Raw genomic sequence first — 17,808 nt, 5'->3', positions numbered from 1 at the left:
AGCTCTGATCCTTGACCAAAATGGATTCAGAAAAATCAGTTTCTTTCAAAGAGCATAGATTTGGTCAGTTCACTAAATGCTCAAAGCTTAACATTGATTTAGGCCTGTAAATGTAGATGTCCAAACAATAATACTACTGCCTCTTTTAAGAAAGTTTGAATCAACCCCTCTCATAAAAATGATCAGGAGCAACAACATCTGCGTGACTAATCTATGAAATCTTGAAATGAAATTTGGGTACATTTAATTCAATAATAGAATAGGTTTGCTAAATATTCTGAATTGGTTTAAACCCATGGTAGGTGACATCATATTTTGGACTTATGTACTCTTCTACAACTTGATGTCTATTACATATGCCAGACTGCAATTCCCCCCTAATTTCCAGCATATATAATCAAACTATAATGAGATTAAAAATTCTGGGGATTTTTAGCCCAGCATATTGAACAATCAGCAGATAAAGGAAGACCACCTGTCACTGAAGGCAAAATGCTTCTTGTGTGATAATATTTGCTGTGATATGTGGACATTACCAAAATAATAATTTGCTTTCAGAATCAATCTCTCTCTCTCTCTCTCTCTCTCTCTCTCTCTCTCTCTCTCTCTCTCTCTCTCTCTCTCTCTGTTTGTGTGTGTACATGCGTACCTATCTATGCTCATACTGATTAGCATCACTTTATAATTTCTATTCAGAATTAATATCAGAGAAATCAGAAGAAATGTGTTAAGAAAATGTACTTTATATCACAATGGAATATTTCTATAATTGGCTGACAATCCCTAAAAACAAATGTTTTATTCTGACAGCAATAATTCAATATAGTTATCTTACTTAGTAGTGTAAAGATGAAAAGAATGTTGAGGTGCAGATTTCCGGTTGCCTGTAAAACAAAATTTGCACAGTTAATGCCATCAACTGTATTAATGCCAATGAAATAATCTGTTCATTGCTTGCCAAGATCTTTGAATAATTACAGTACAAGAATAATAATCACATCCATAATTGTTCTCAAGGTTATGGGTTATATTAATATAATATATCTGGACCCAGCTAAAGAAAGTATCAGTATTTAAAAGAGAGACAATGGATAAATGTGCTGTTCTTTAAACATTCTTTAAACATTAAACATTGAAGTCACTTAGATAAGTCATTTAGTAAAATGAAGAAACAAAGTCATCAGTGTTGTCAAAGAATTCTCAAACCATTGGAATTTACTTATTTCACAAAGGCTTGAAAGTATCCATCTACCGCCTACAAGACTCTAGCAGGACAAAATTCAGAACCGTCAGCAAATACACTGAACAATCCTTAAGAAATTATTCAGTATCTTTTTTTGGCATTTCTACCTTAACCTTTTAGAAAACCAAACAATTTGGATATATTGTTGCAAGATAAAATGGACAATAGATGTTTAATCATTTGTTTACAGTTTTATTTCAAAAATTAGGTAGTTTGAATTCAATTTTTCATTTCTAATTTGAAGAGACCTTATGGCCACCATAGACAAAGCACTCATGTATTGTACCAACATATGGTCAAGACAGTATCAAGTCCTTACACACCATACATAAAGAAGATTTGTCATGCGTAAATCTACATTCATTTTCTGGGTACCATAGAAGATGTCACTCTTGTAGTACTACATACAATGGCTCTTTTCTTACATTGGCAGCAGCCAAAATAATCACCAAAATCTAGTTGGAATGATTTAATTTCCAGCTCAGGCACAGATAGGATAGGATAGCATTGTTGTCATCATTCTGTAATCTATATATATGAGTTATGGTTTTGTCATAAGGCAAGATGGGTCTCTCAGAAAGCTATAAGTTCCTAGGAACAGCTTCAATACGTATTCACAATAGTTAAACACACTGTGACCAAATAGGGCTCCTAGTTTTCAACCACTCTCAGAATAATCCCAAACATTAAAAAAAAAAAAACCTGCTTCTCTTCTCCTCTCTTGTGTTTCCCAAACAAAACAAAGTCTCCAGTCATCATAAGTGAAGCCATGTTTGAAAATGTGTTGCTAACAATTTCTAAAATGGCACAAAACAATAAGACAACTATTTAAGCTTTTAAATCGTTGGAGGTAAGAGTTTAATATTCTCAGCCATCTCACTTCTCTCTCAAAATTTTTCTTGGCAAATAATTCAAGTAACTGTAAATCTGTATCTAAAAAAAATACTAAAAATTCTGCTTTTGATTAAAGATGATGGTGATGATTCCTGCTTTTCTTTTTTCTTTTCTTTTTTGCAAGGTCAACTCAATCTAAATCTCAAGACTATTTGCCAAAGCAGCAAACAAAAGCAAAACATAAAGAGAATTGGATTCCTAGGCAACTTGTAACTTCACCACAGTATAGTTCTGTTCTTAATTGGATTTTTAAATTGGACTGTTTACTTTCTTCAAAATGCTAATTAACAAATTAACTGATAATGGATATTCCATTTACAGTAGCCTTCCATTTACAAGCTCCCATTGTTTTGTGAATATTAAATTAATAAGAATGTGCTTAATATAGTAAATTAGCATTTCAACATATTTAATGTTGATATAAAGAATCTCATTAACCTGGACTGTTTTCTACCCTCTCCAGATATTTTCCTTTTAATTATTCCATCATTTAATATTTGTTTCTGAATCTCTGTTTTAATTATAACCAATCTCTTTCCTTCAATCCAGGGGCCACAGTTTCAACCAACTATTTTTTATGGTTTCTTTTTGCTCTAAATTACCTTCCCCTCTCTGCCAATAAATACCTGATTTATAAGAACTGGGATTAAAGCTTGTATTCTCTCACTAGATAATTTTGAACATATTGATGTTTCCTTTTTTAAATAAGAAAACAAAATAAAAAATAAATGAAAAGTTCTTTGGAATTCAGATTTCCAAATATTATTTTAAACCTACTAATTTTTTTAAGCCACATGTAATAGGTGCTAATTATGAAAGTTTAGCTTACTGCTTTTTCATTTCAATAATATTATCTCACTGATGGTACAAATATTTTTTCTCTAAGCCACCTTTCCCTTTGATGCCATAAAAAGGTAATTCAAATTTCTATTGCACTTACAAGTCCAAGGGATTGAAATAGATTGAAAAATCAATGTGGAAGCCAGATGACTAGTTCATCTGGAAATATTTACTTCCCATTTGATCCAGTGAGATTTACTCATGCAAAGCAGCAATCCATGCCATGTTGCCAGTATTAAAAGTACATCTATCTATAATCCAGGATTTCCAATTAATGGCTGAGTGGTGCACAATTATGGAAATTGAATAAGGGTACAATTGTAGTCTCATCAGGTAAAATAGCTTTGGACTTTCTTTTTGGGGAAAGGACAGGACACATTACTGTAGAAGTCATGACAGCAATTTACAAGACAATGTCTGCTCAAAATTATTCATATTTTCAAACCTACAAGAAAAATTGTGATCCAGGGTTTCTGTCAACTATATTATAGTTGCAGGATTAGACTTATCTTCATGCCAAGAGTTAATCATTCTACTTAATAAGTGAGGGGCTTCTGTCATCTCCCTTTCAATAGGCAGATAGCTGGACTTTTAATTCCAGCAAACAATAGCTAGAACTGTACTAGCAAAAACTAGTCCAGCCACATCGTTTGCCAATAATTTAAAAAACAGATTTAACATTCCATCCTCTTTTCCTATCCCCATTATTTTTACATACTGTCCAAGTGAAGAGAGAAAATGGGAACTGGGGTAAGTAAGGCAGATAAATTTCCATTGCCTAACCTCAAATGCCAAAAGAATGCGTCTTAATACCTGCCAAGCATGAAACTTCAGACTGCAGTTTGGAAGGAAGATTGTGTGTGTGTATGTGTGTGTCTGTGAGTGTGAAAGAAAGAGAATGAAAAGTAATTATAACACTGTCAGCTTTGGATTCCTGATCTTTCAAAAAGCCACATTCGTAAGTGCAGCATCAGCATATCTTCCAGCAACAGGCAGGAAGGATTCAAAAGACCAATGTACCATCCTTTCCTCTGTCCATATCTCCTCTAAATTATGCACAACCAAAAACAGTGATATTGTATAAGATTTCACTTCCTAACGGGTTTCTATGAATGGATGGAAGAACTGAAATCCAAACACACTCAATATTTTAGAATATTCACATGCATGGCATATACTGAAGCAAATGAACTGTATTTACCTGCAAACGTATAACAGTCAAAGTTGATTATGTATACTCATACGCTAAATGCAGAAACTTTCAGCAAGAGAACTGAAACTGGAGAAACTTGGAATAATGTTTAAGGCATCCTCTGAAGCTTCCCCAAATAAAAAAAAATAGGGACAATATTTAAAGCAGGGAAACTGGAAATTAAAGTACCATTCTTTTTAGAGATTGCTGGAGCATACAAAGCCCAAGGCCAAAATCAGAGAAACAAACAATAAATGCATTCCTAAAATCTGCTTCTTTTCTAACGTCAGATATTAACTCAAATATCCTTTGAGCTAATGTTGACATTAGAAATGCAAAGTAATACTACGAGAGGCTTTCAATTACATATAGCAGGCATATTAAATCTCATTATTTTTACATTTAAATAAAAATCTTTCCTCAGACATTTTCTACTTTGTCCTTTAATTATCCTAAAACCAACAAGCAAACAAAAGCCATATTTTAACTCCTCTTTGATCTCAACCTAGTACTATCAATTCTGACCAGCTATATCTCTGCTTTATCTAGAGTTTCTTACCCAATGGTCTATAAATTAGAAAAGTTGAAATACTTTTGGGGTGGATAGGAGCTGAACTTAGAATAATGACGATCTTCCACGCAGTCAAAAAGTAGAGCATTTTCTGTACATGTTCTTCATCCAGAAAAGAACTATAACTAGGAAAAATCCACGTATCCAAAATGGTAAATCTGGTTTTTTTCTCCATCTCAAAGAAAAAGATTGATACAAACCTAGGCCACATGCTTCTTCATTTTGCCTTTTACAACTCTATGTACGGCTCACAGTTAGGCATCTGAAATTGAAGCAGAATTGTCAACTTACCTTCTATGTCATCTGGAACCGTAGCATAAGTGTTAGAAAGGTTAAGCTTCAGAATGTCAGGATATTCTTTATTTACAGTCAAGCTGGGTGGTGTCACTAGATCTAGCATTTCCTTATACCTGGAGGAAAGCAAAAGGGGAGGGGGAGAAACCCAGATAATTTATTCATTAATTATGCACACTTCATAATGACTCCACTTTTTTCCCTAGGAATACAAATATTAAAGCTGATTACTTAAACCCAGCCTTCATATAAATTCTACATAAACAACATTCACGGGGAAAAAAAGTTTTCGTCAAAGGGAAAATGCTGAATTAAAAATCAAGCACTTGACTTTCCTTGGAGATTACAACTATATTTGATTAAATATTTTCCTGTACATCCTGGATTTTGCCATCAGATGATTACATTTATGTATTGCTTAAATGCCACAAGGACCAAGGTATTACCATTATTTTCCAATGCATATAATTTTATCTAGAGAAGTCACCACATGGTTTTAAGCAGGAAAGCTCTTAACCGCATTGCTCTTACGGAGGATTTAAACAGAGGACACCATTAAATGGGAAAAATCCATGCTCAGTCAATTGATTACTGAAATGAATATGATTTAAGCAGGCTTCATTTTTTGTAGAATTGGGTTTAGACAAATAGAGCAGTGTTTCTCAACCTTGGCTACTTTAGGATAGATGGACTTGAGTACTCCCTGTGGGATTCTGGAAGTTGAAGTCCACTCACCTTAAAGTTCCCAAGGTTGAGAAATACTGTACTACACTCTCCCTTTAAAAAAAAAATCTTTCTGTGATCAGGATATCCAATGTCAAGCCAATTAGACACCATTTCTAATCTTACTTGGTTGGCTTTCATCATATTTTTCTCCAAAAATGAGCAAATACACAACATGCAGCATTTTCAGAGACTGATCTGGACAAATTCCCATGCTAGCTAACACTGTAAGTAATTACATTTTGAAAATTTGGAGACTCTGCTGAAATATTTAATAAAATCAATAGTATTCCTGGCTGATCTGAAAATAGCCAAAGCAGGTACAGAAGTCGTTGAACTTCCTTGAAGGAGACACCAATAAATGGAAAGTTACAAAATCTCCCAGGTGGTAACATTGGAAACCTTTCATAATTTTATCGAGAAAGGTACAAGGAAGCCATGGCCATGTAATCACCAGTAGTCAAGCTTTTTACACTTTTGAATCTACATTTGATACAGTCATTTTAATTACTGAATTAGTCTATTCATCTATTGTTACTTAGTGACTATCTAAGCTGCTCAAATTGCAGTCAGAATTAGAGAAAGAGAAGGGGTCTTTAAATTCAATCCATCAACTCCCCCCCCCACGCATCTTAACAAATTATGCCTCATCATAACATTCATAATTTTCTTACAAGGAGGACAAGCAGATTTTAAAGATCTTTTTTTTTCTTCCATTGAATTGTGTCTGATTCTCGGAGACTGCCTGAACAACTCCCTGCAGTTTTCTTAGCAAGGGTTTTTTCAGAAGTGGCTTGCCATTGCCTCTTTCCTAGGACCAAGCGAAAGTGGCTGGCCCAAGGTCATTCAGATGGCTTTGTGTCTAAGGTGGAACTAGAACGCATACCTCCAATTTTCTTGTCTGATGCTTTAATCACTAGACCAAACTGGCTCTGAGATCTTAAAAAATACATATTGATATTTACTGCTTGAGTTTTCAAATATCTCAGGTTTTGCTGATTATTCAAGTTTTTAAAACTCTGATAGTTCTAAAGCAGGGCTGTCAAACTCGCGGTCAGTGGGTCGGATGTGTCACGTGCTGGGTATGCCCACACCCGTTTTATCAAAGGGGGAAAAAGTTACGATGCATCACATGATGACAACATGATGACGCAAGTTTGACACCCCTGTTTTAAAGGACTGATAGTTTCTCAGAAATCTGATTAACACCTCTGCAGTTAAGTAAGAAACAAAAGAATTACTGAGAACAATGTGTTTCCTACAAAGTCATTTGGGGGAAAAAATCAGCTCAGGTTTGAGCACTGAAGATGCTTATACAGTTGTAGAAAATCAGTATGCATTCCTCCCTTTTACCATCCACATAATTGAACATTAAGGAAGTCACTCATGCAAAGACCAAATTATACAGAAAAAAATCTCTACAGACGACAGCATACTGCTAAAGTAATTAAGGTGTTAGCTGCATCCCACTTAGGTCTATCTCTGCAGAATAAAGGACCAATATGGCATAGCAGACAGAGAGCAAGACATTGGTCATATCATGTGATGGGGACAAATGTGATGGTTTTCCCTCTCATCTTGCAGTATTATACTTCCCATTGAAATTGCATTGGCCTCTTCTAGTATGAGAGACCAATTAATCATTTCTTACTTATCCAGTTTTATTCTCTTTATACTGCCGAGATAAATTTATGATGAAAAGAAAGGAGAGCTATATACATTGCCGTTAGTCTGAGAATGTTATTCTCTCCAGACTCTCAAATCTCAAAATAGCAGTTAGCAGTTAGACTTATATACCGCTTCATAGGGCTTTCAGCCCTCTCTAAGCGGTTTACAGAGTCAGCATATTGCCCCCAACAACAATCCGGGTCCTCATTTTACCCACCTCGGAAGGATGGAAGGCTGAGTCAACCCTGAGCCGGTGAGATTTGAACAGCCGAACTGCTGAACTGCAGTCAGCCTGCAGTGCTACATTTAACCACTGCGCCACCTCGGCTCTAAAATATATACGGCATATTTTATTAAAACTACCTACTCAACCACAATGAAAAACATCACTCTGCATGTTCGAAGAGGTTTTTAAAAAGAGATCCAATGTTCAACACAAGCTACATGAGTAACTTCAGATAAAGGAACTATCTATTTATTAACCAGACTCCTGCAGCAATTCTGCCCATCGCAAAATTAATGCATTTTTAGGGGATCTCTTTATTTTTGCATTGTTGCTTTCACAAATCTTCACTGCAGTCATACAGATACACCCAATTCGAGCAGTAAAGGAAAATATGTATCCCCCCCCCCCGCCGTATCCCATCCCATCTAATGTTCTGTTTTACAGCTGTACAGAGCAGATTGCACCATTTGTTAGACCTGTCGTCACTCTAGATCCCCTGGGGCTGCAACATTAAGGCAAAAGCATGACTGTGCTTTTAGAAGAGTACTCCCCAGCAGTGCAAGGGAGCAGAACTTGGGAGCTGACAGCTGGGAAGTGGGAAGGGGAGGAGAGAAACTTCAAAAGGTTCCTACTGCTGCTAATGGATTAAAAGCATATGGAAGGTTCCGAGTAGGGTCTGAACCAGCTCACCTTTTGATTTACCCTTCTGGGCCTTTGTTCAGCTACCTAAGCTGCAGATGACTACCTAGGCTCTGAGATAAAGATACAGCATTCAACAGTCGAAAGGTAACAGGTGGCATGGCAATGACCATAGGGAATGATGAGGAGGAGAGAAAGTGACTGAGGTTAAAGTCACTGACTTAAGGGATACAGAATATGAGACTGGCTCACCTAACCTATAGAAGGAAGCCTTTCTAACATATGGAACAGGAGAAGTATAAGTTGTTTTTTTTCCTGTAGCATATGGCTTGAGCTGTAATGGACACAGTGTACCCTTTTGCCATGAAAGTAGGTTTAATATTCCTGCATCAATAGACATAGTCAGGAAACCAGTCTTGGAGAGACTGCTAGCATAGTTAATATTGAACTAGAAGGATCGATGGTCTGGCTTGGTAAATGGCAACTCCCTAAGCTGTGATAATGTTAATTATGTCGACACTTGTGAAAGCCTGCCATTAAGACAGTTTCATTTAGTGCAAAACAAAGTCAACTTCTATGTCTGTTCTTGCATCTCATGCTTATGACTGGTCTCTTTACAAGAAAAGAGGAGAACTGAATTTTGGATTGCAGGATGGAAAGTGGCTGTTAATCCCACCCTTCCTTACCACCCTTCCTCACTCTGCTGCCCTTCCCCTTCACAAAAGCTCCGGCTTATGTTCAGCAATATAGATATTGAAGGTAACAGCCAGAGGTGGTATTCAGCAGGTTCTAACCAGTTCTGGAGAACCGGTAGCAGAAAATTTGAGTAGTTTGGAGAACCGGTAAATACCGCCTCTGACTGGCCTCGCACCATCTATTCTCTGCCTCTCGAATCCCAGCTGATCCGGAAGAAACAGGGATTTTGCAGTAACCTTTCCCTGGAAAGGGGGGGGGGAGATGGAGGTTTTACTGTATCCTTCCCCATGTCACGCCCACCAAGCCATGCCCACAGAACCAGTAGTAAAAAAAATTACTACTGGTAACAGCCATGCTTCCACGTTTTCAAAGAAGAATTTAACATAATCAACAACTTATCCTACATAAAAATAATCTTCAATGCATTCATCACTTGCAGCCTATAATTGTACAAAACTCCAAATGGATTACAGTTCTATCTGCATCCACTAAATCCACAGGCATATAATGTAATTAAAGTCACTAAGTAGCAATGTAATTCAAGAAAGGAGTATTAAAATGCCCCCAGAGTCTACCTCCAATTATGTTTTTTGATTGGTACTTAATCAGGCATGCTGTCATGTGTGTTGAGAGCACAATTGTCTATAAGTGCCCTGAAATCAGATTCTAATTTAAAACTGATAGATCTGGTATTACAATTTTCCCCAACCTTGCTGGGAATTATGGGTACAGATGTCTAACATATATGCGAGGCACCAGAATAGAGAAAGCTGCATTAGCAGAACCTAACACAATAATGGTAAACACTTGGATGGAGTAAAGTGACTCAAAATATGAACCTTCATGATTTAAGTTGCTGTGAAAATTAACAATGAACAGTTACATAAAATGTAAAGTGGTAGATATGAGTATATCCCATTGCGAACAATTATGTTTGTAGTTAATTGAATTCAAATGCACTCTGCTATCTAGTTTCATTTAGATTCATTAAGCTACATAATTTATATGCAAGTACAAAATAATTAGCCTTTGGCTCTAGAAGACTGCCTAGAAACACCCTGTTCCCAGGTCACACAGAGTCAACAATGGAACTGGAAATTAAACTCCAAAGCCCCTAACTTTGTGTTTTCCCAAACATTATTTCTTTAAATACTATAAAACTTTGTGAGATTAGTCAATATATTGTGGTACCATTATTAAAGGTTGGCCTAAGTTATTTACCAAGAAAAGTAATGTATATATAATACACACACACACACACACACACACACACATACGTACATACATACTAGAGAGAACATTTTGCCAGTTTGCCCTGGTTCAAACTGGTAGCGGTGCTGGCAGGAGGCTCTTCCTACTCATAACGGACGCTATGCATATGAGCATACTCCTGGTTCCAAACTGGTAGCAAAGTTAAGAGGATTTCATGCCTGATACATACATATATATATTTAGAGTTACAACCCCCGGTATGCCCAAATATGGGAGGAAGTTCACTACTTCCATTCTCTGTCCATCGGCTCGTCACAAGAGACCATCCAGACAGAAACCCAATATTTTTACTGTTGCCTTTTGTTACATTTGTGTTGTATTTGTGCTGATAAATAAATAAAGGGAGACTAGTATAGATCTATTTCAAGCTATTTAGCTCTCATCAGCTAGCCATACCCTTACTGGGATTCGAATCCCAGTAAGGGTATGGCTAGCTGATGAGAGCTAAATAGCTTGAAATAGATCTATACTAGTCTCCCTTTATTTATTTATCAGCACAAATACAACACACACACACACACACACACACACAATCTTGCGTTTATATACTGAAGGATACAACTTGTTAAAAAGGTACAGAAACAGAACAGAAAGAATGCAAACTGTATGTTAAAAATTGATCTCCGCTGAAAGATACTAATGAATGAACCAAAAGCATTTATTCAGGGTTAAGGGGAAGTCAGAGTGATGTAAGTAACATCATAATATCATGACACAATCCCTGTCTCTTTTCTATATGTGTTGTAACATTATACACATTTCTAAAAGGGAGGACTTGCACATGTGCTGATAAAAACAGTGAGGGATGGTAGATTATGCAGGAATGACCTTTACAACGCTATAGACAGCATCACAATGAAATATTCTAGATTTTTTTTTGTGCTATCTCCAGAATTGGTGAAAGATACAAGTGAATCATCTGCCTCTGACCTAATAGTAATAAACAGAGAAGATTTAGTGACTAAAGTAAAAAGTACTGCAGCAAAAATATTGGGTGAAATGACCTTATAATGTTATAGTTCTTAAGAAAAGTAAAACAGAACATAGTTGAAAAAAACCCCCACAAATTCAGAGTAATGATGAGTAAGATCCCAGGCCAGGAGAAGTTAATATAAAAAGTAGATCAAGATGGGCTCTCTAAAGAAAGAGATGTTAAAAGCAGCATTGCAAATTGTGAATATGAAAAATGAAGAACTATGAAAAACCTGGAAGAAGGACAGATGAAGGAAATGGGAAGAGGTCAAAAAAGAAAAGTACAATCAGGAATGTTGAGTTGGTACGGAGCATCCAAACTCAGAACAAGCTGAAATTAACCAAATATACTAAGAGTAACAAAAAGGATAGATATGTCCTTTTGATGAAAATGAAAGAATAACAAAAGCAGCAAAATATTAACAGGTAACAAAAGAGAAAAAAAATTATCAACTGCTACTTTGGGTCCGTCTTTTTTAACAAAATCTTATGTGATCATATGAACTGTATGTACCTTAAGGTTCTGAAGAAATTATTACAATAATACAATAGCAGAGTTGGAAGGGACCTTGGAGGTCTTCTAGTCCAACCCCCTGCCTAGGCAGGAAACCCTACACCACTTCAGACAAATGGCTATCCAACATCTTCTTAAAGACTTACAGTGTTGGGACATTCACAACTTCTGGAGGCAAGCTGTTCTACTGATTAATTGTTCTAACTGTTAGGAAATTTCTCCTCAGTTCTCTCCTTGATTAGTTTCCACCCATTGCTTCTTGTTCTACCCTCAAGTGCCTTGGAGAATAGTTTGACCCCATCTTCTTCGTGGCAACCCCTGAGATATTGGAACACTGCTATCATGTCTCCCCTAGTCCTTTTCATTAAACTAGACATACCCAGTTCCTGCAACCATTCTTCATATATTTTCCAGTCCCCTAATCATCAAATTAGTTGATGGTATGGTTGTATTATCCTTGAGAAATCCTGAAGAAGTACTTGATTACTGAAGGACGGCAAATATTGTCCATATCTTAAAAAGGAGGAGCCAAATTATAAACCATTTTGATATCAATATTCAGACAACTTACAGCCATGATGGTAAACCTATGGCACGCGTATTGGAAATGGTATGCAGAGCCATCTCTCCGGGCATGCCAATGTTGCCTGTTGCTCTTCCGGGTTCCAGCATGCACATACATGCCAGCCAGCTGGTCTTTGCACGGAAGACTAGGTGACTGGAGCGCATGCTGGAAACCGGAAGCTCAGCTTCCCACTGCACACATGCGCACTGGGGAGCCGCTCTTCCAGTTTCTGGTGCTCCCCACCCCCCCCCACATGTGCTTCTGTTTTGGCATTTGGTAACGAAAAGGTTCGCCAACACTGAATGATAAATATCTGGGAAAATTCAAGGGAAAATCATAAAGATCTGTAAGTACCTTAAAAATAGTACACTAACTACCAAGTTAGCAATGATTTCTCAAGAACAAGTAAAATATCTTTACTTTGGCAAAACATTTATCAAAGTAGCTCAAGAAATGCTGGTTAGCAAATTAATTAAGTATGGGCTCGATGGCATACAATTAAACAGATACATTATAACTGACTTAAAAAGTGTACCCAAGAGGGCCATCTATGATTCCTCATCAAATTGCAAACCAAAAAATAAAATAAAATAAAATCAGTGATGTGCCACAATGGTCAGTCCTGAGTCTTCTATTAATGTTTGGATGAAGAAGTGGAGAGAAGGCTTTTGAGATTTACAAATAGCATAATATTGCCATTTTATAGGCAACAGATCTCCCCATTGAGATCCGGGCCCTTACTACCCTTCTGGCCTTCTGCAAAGCAACCAAGACCTGGCTGTTCCGGCAGGCCTGGGGCTGTTGAATTATCCAGCCCCACCCTATGCTATGACTGTTGCTGAATTTTAACTGTTGTTTTTTATTCTTGTATCCCCGTTCCCTTTTTATTGTTTGCCGCCCTGAGTCTTCCGAGAGTAGGGCGGCATACAAGCTAAATAAATACAAATACAAATACAAACACTCTAGAAAGGGGTGTCAAACTAGATTTCATTGAGGGCCTCATCAAGGTTGCGTTTGACCTCGGGGGGTGGATAGGATGTATGACCAGGGTGGGCATGGCCAGCTTGATGTCACTAATGTCAGGAGCACCTGTGGTGGTTTGAGCGCTCTGTCAGTAAAAATGGACTCATGAGCTTTGTTTTCTGCTGTGACGGTCTCCTGTAACCCTCTGCCGGAGAAAACGGAGTTGAAAATGGGTCTGCTTTTACTGGCAGAAGCACTGTGGACCAGTCCTTTGCTATTTCTAGGGCAGCCCCGCAAGCCGGATCCAGCCCCTGAGCCTTGAGTTTGATATTCCTGCTCTAGAAAAAAAAAATATCTTGGTACTGTACTCAGAAGAATGGGCTGAAAATAACGTAAGGAAATTTAATTGATACAAGTCTCAGATTCTTTATTTAAGAAACAAAGAGCAAATGCTGAGATTTGCGATGAGGAATGCTTGACTTGGTGAGAACATTTGCAAAAAAAAAAATTCTTGGAATAGTAGTTGATTACAAACTGAATATAAGCCAGCAGGGAAATGTGGCTGCAAAAAAAAACACATGAATTTTTAGGCTGTATCAAAAGAAGTATAATTTCCGAAACATGGGAAATAAATTGGTTTACTTGATTCTGCTTTGGTCAGATGCCACTTCAATTATTGGGTCCACTCCTGGGTGTTCAATTTTAAGATTTCTAGTTAGCATATTATTTGAGTTAACTAACTGTGCTTGGTAAATCATGATTTGTAGCTTAATGCGCTACATGATCCCTGAAAATTGAAATTTATTCAGTAAATCATAGTTTATTAGTATTGATTAATTATGTGCTATCAGGTCAGTGTTGATTCTTAGCAACCACATATTAATATACAAAGTACAAATGGAACCAAAGAATTCTACTTATCATATTTTTCAGAGTATAAGACGCACCTTTTTCCCTCAAAAAAGAGGGTCAAAATCTGGATGCGTCTTATACACTGAATACATTTTTGGCCTCCCAAAACCCTGCCGCCTTCACCAAAATGGCCATGCATAGCCTTTAGGAGGCTTATTCAGTGCTCCTGGGGGCTGGCGAGGGCAGAAATGAGGGAAAACAAACGTTTTTTGCTTGTTTTAGCCTCCCCCAGCCCCCAGGAGCACTCTATAGGCCTCCTAAAGACTATGCATATCCTTTTTTGACAAAAATGGGCCCATTTTTGTGAAAAATGGACTGTTTTTTGCTCATTTTTGCTCCCTTCCAGCCACAGGAGCATTCTACAAGCCTCCTAAAGACTATTCATGCTCTTTTTTGACAAAACAACAGGCCCGTTTTCGTGAAAAATGGGCCATTTTGGGGAGGTCTGCAGAATGCAAAAACTTTTTTAAAAAAATTTGCTCCTTCAAAATCTTGGTGCATTTTATACTCCGGGCAAAGTAGCTACTTTGAAATAATAGAAAATACTTGTAGCTCGGGTTTTAGATTTTTACAGTGGTTTGGTCTCCAACATTGCTTCAATTCAGTTTCTATACATTTCGTTACCAGACTAGATAACATCAGTTACATCAGTTAACAACTTTTAGCTAAAGAGGAATAGGACAAGAAAATCCTGCTGATGATGTTATCTAGTCTGGTAACAAAATGTTCAGAAACTAAATTGAAAGAAGCTTGGAGAGCAAACCACTGCCAGAGTAGCTACTGCTAGAATAAAAATATGGAATAGGCTCAATCTTGTTTTTAGAGAAAAAGAGTCCCGATTCAACGTTTTAGTAGTTTCTGATTCAGTTTTGGATATCAAATATCCTTTTTACTATGTTTCTTTGCCAAAATAGTTTGAGAGTTGTACTCCAAAATTCCAAGTCTTAAGATTTCAGCCCCCAAATAGTGATTTGCATGTTACAGTCAACTTTCTCGCAGTCTGTTGCACATCAAAAGGCAAAGAATGACCAAGGGTTTGAAGAAGCTGGTGAGATAAATCAATCAATCCCACTAATTTCAATAGGATTTACTTCATATATGAATGATTGGGCAGTAGGTTTTCTCTAACTAGATGAAGCACTAGGGATTTGACTGGTTCAGTATTTTTGTTTAAAAAAGAAACGGTCTTGCCCTATAACCCTAAATGTGCCCTGTTTCTAATCACTGAGTTTATTAGTTACACCCTCTGTAATCCAAACAGGCTGAGCATCAGAGAGTTACCTAGAGGGTAACTATTGCTTTTTGCTAAAATAATGTGAGTTCTAAACAGTAATTTACCAGAACTGATTCAGATATATTTATTGGAGAATGTCATTTTAAATAGGCCACTAAGCAATTTAAAAGAGGAATAGGAATAATAAATTTTGAAGCTTAAAATATATTTTTATGCATTCATTGAATTCTTTCACACAAAAATAATCCCAAAACAAAAAGACAGTGGACAGAATAACGCTTACAAGTAAATAGCAACAGACCAAAGAAAAGGGAACATGAGTCGGCAGTAAAATACATCAGTTAAAAAGGTTTATACAATTCTTGTTGTTGTTAGTCACGAAGTCGTGTCCGGCCCACCGCGACCCCATGGACAACGTTCCTCCAGGACTTCCTGTCCTCTACCATCTCCCAGAGTCCATTTAAGCTCACACCAACTGCTTTGGTGACTCCATCCAGCCACCTCATTCTCTGTCATCTTCTTTTTTTGCCCTCAATTGTTCCCAGCATTAGAGTCATCTCCAGTGACTTAATCTAGGCTCCATCAATTCCTGGTCATATTCAAAAGTATTTCAATTCTAGCTTTCAAGGTTCTTGTGAAAATGAGAGGTAATCCCATCTATTCTACCTTAAATATATAATGGTATCAGCCTATCATTTAAAATTTTTTACAAGTAGTTTGTGGTACAGCACCAAAATATAAATAAAATCTTTTTTCAAGCTCTAAAATCTCACAAAATTTCAGCTGAGATAATCTCAAGGGATTTTGCATCCTTGCAAGAGTTTGGCTAATTAAAAACTAATTAAAATTAATTTTTAAATTAAAAGATTAAATTGTATTTTTTTAAAAATAACTAACTAGTGGTCCTGAGTGGGAGCATTCATGTTTGTATTTGATTTGTGAGTGGTATAATTATGTTTACTTTGCATATTGCTATACATTGATTAGAGTCCTTCAGAATAAAATGCTCAGGTCATCTGGAATTACATTGCATTTAATGTAAATGTCATCTGGAAGGAATTATACATGCCTTGGTATCTGTGAATACTGCATTAATAACATCGGACGTATGCAGCATTCGACATTTTTTAATTGATAATATAATGCTCACAAGAGGGAGAAGTGGCATTTAAGTTAATGAGAATAAGCTAATGCCCAAATCTAGATGCATCTCTATACTCTTTTAACTAACGGAAACTAGGAAGCCAACTTCAAATTCTAATTTCAGGCTCCAGTTTATTTAGTGACTGACCAATTAGGAGCCTAAATTTTGAAGTTATCAAAAATTAAATTAAGGGAGAAAGTTGTATCTAGAATATAAAATGTCAGGGTACGACTTTATTTGGCCCTGGTGAAATCTTAAAATAACTAATTTAGTTATTCCAGTTTAAGAAAGGTAGAACTCAACATGAATATATCCAAAGATCTGCAAGAAATATAACATGAAATCCACAGAATGAGGTACACAAAGAAAACCTAAAGGAATTGAAAGAATCTAATCTGAGGAAGAGACAATTGAGAAGATATAAATGCCTATTTATTATAAACATCTCCAAATATCTGAATGTGTATCATAATTGATGGAGTAGATTTGTTCTCTGATTCCAAGGCTGGACCCAAACTAATAGGATCAAATTACCAAATAAATAGTATGTTTTCATTTGACACGAATACTGTGATCATGAATTGTACTCTCTCACATTAGAGGTTTTAACTACTGACCACTTAACTGGGATGCTGGAATTATAGAGTTCTTGCCAAAATGCAGATTGAAGTGCTTAAATTTTTAGGGCTTTAACAATCTTTAGCATGGTATGAAAAGAAAATTATAATACAAATTTAAATAGTCCAAGATGGAATCTTCAATAGAAAAGTTCCACAGGAAATATCCTTTCAACCTCTCACTTTAATGTGAGATCTTCAAATACTTTTTTTTTCTGGACAGAGATTGATGAGCGATACATATAGTACTTTGAAGCCAAGGAAGCAACATTATACAAGGATCATTGCATATAATACATTTCTTTTATTTTAGCCATCACACTTGCATATTTTTAATTTTTAATTAGTATTTATCATGGAAAGTCCAGTTTTAATCTCTGACTCAGACATTTTCTTGATCTTAACCTAGCCTCACTAGGAGGATCAAATAATAGGAAAACACCCAAATCATTCATTCTACCTTGACTTCTTTGGATGAAAAATAAAAAAAAATAAAAAAAAATAATTGTTAATCACATACATCAGGATATTTGATCATAGTTGCCTATAGAAATGGACACAAAATGCACTCATAAATCTTTTTTTGAAAATTTTTCTTTTATTCTCTTACATACATTTATTTCTCACTC

At 36.4% G+C, this 17,808-nt stretch overlaps 1 protein-coding gene across 4 annotated transcripts in view; it reads right to left on the bottom strand.

Moving 5' to 3' along the window:
- The window catches only part of EYA2 (EYA transcriptional coactivator and phosphatase 2), a 123,543-nt gene that overhangs the window by 62,785 nt on the left and 42,950 nt on the right, over positions 1-17,808 (bottom strand). For 3 of the 4 annotated variants that reach the window (XM_087720421.1, XM_087720419.1, XM_087720420.1), the window contains exons 2-3: positions 5,032-5,150; positions 836-884 (exon numbers count right to left, since the gene is read on the bottom strand). In XM_087720421.1, coding sequence (XP_087576547.1) covers positions 836-884; positions 5,032-5,140 — 158 coding nt within the window. In that variant the 5' untranslated portion in view covers positions 5,141-5,150. Of the gene's footprint in view, positions 1-835; positions 885-4,178; positions 4,297-5,031; positions 5,151-17,808 lie in introns of those variants that run through there. The other variant, XM_087720422.1, reaches the window with a different exon arrangement.

The sequence above is a fragment of the Thamnophis sirtalis genome, unplaced genomic scaffold (genome assembly GCF_051295495.1).
Source record: "Thamnophis sirtalis isolate CommonGarterSnake01/CBP01778 unplaced genomic scaffold, rThaSir2_p1.2 scaffold_7, whole genome shotgun sequence".
NCBI classification, from domain to species: domain Eukaryota; kingdom Metazoa; phylum Chordata; class Lepidosauria; order Squamata; family Natricidae; genus Thamnophis; species Thamnophis sirtalis.
Note: the sequence above shows the minus strand (reverse complement) of the source record. Positions and strands in the feature narration are given on the sequence as shown.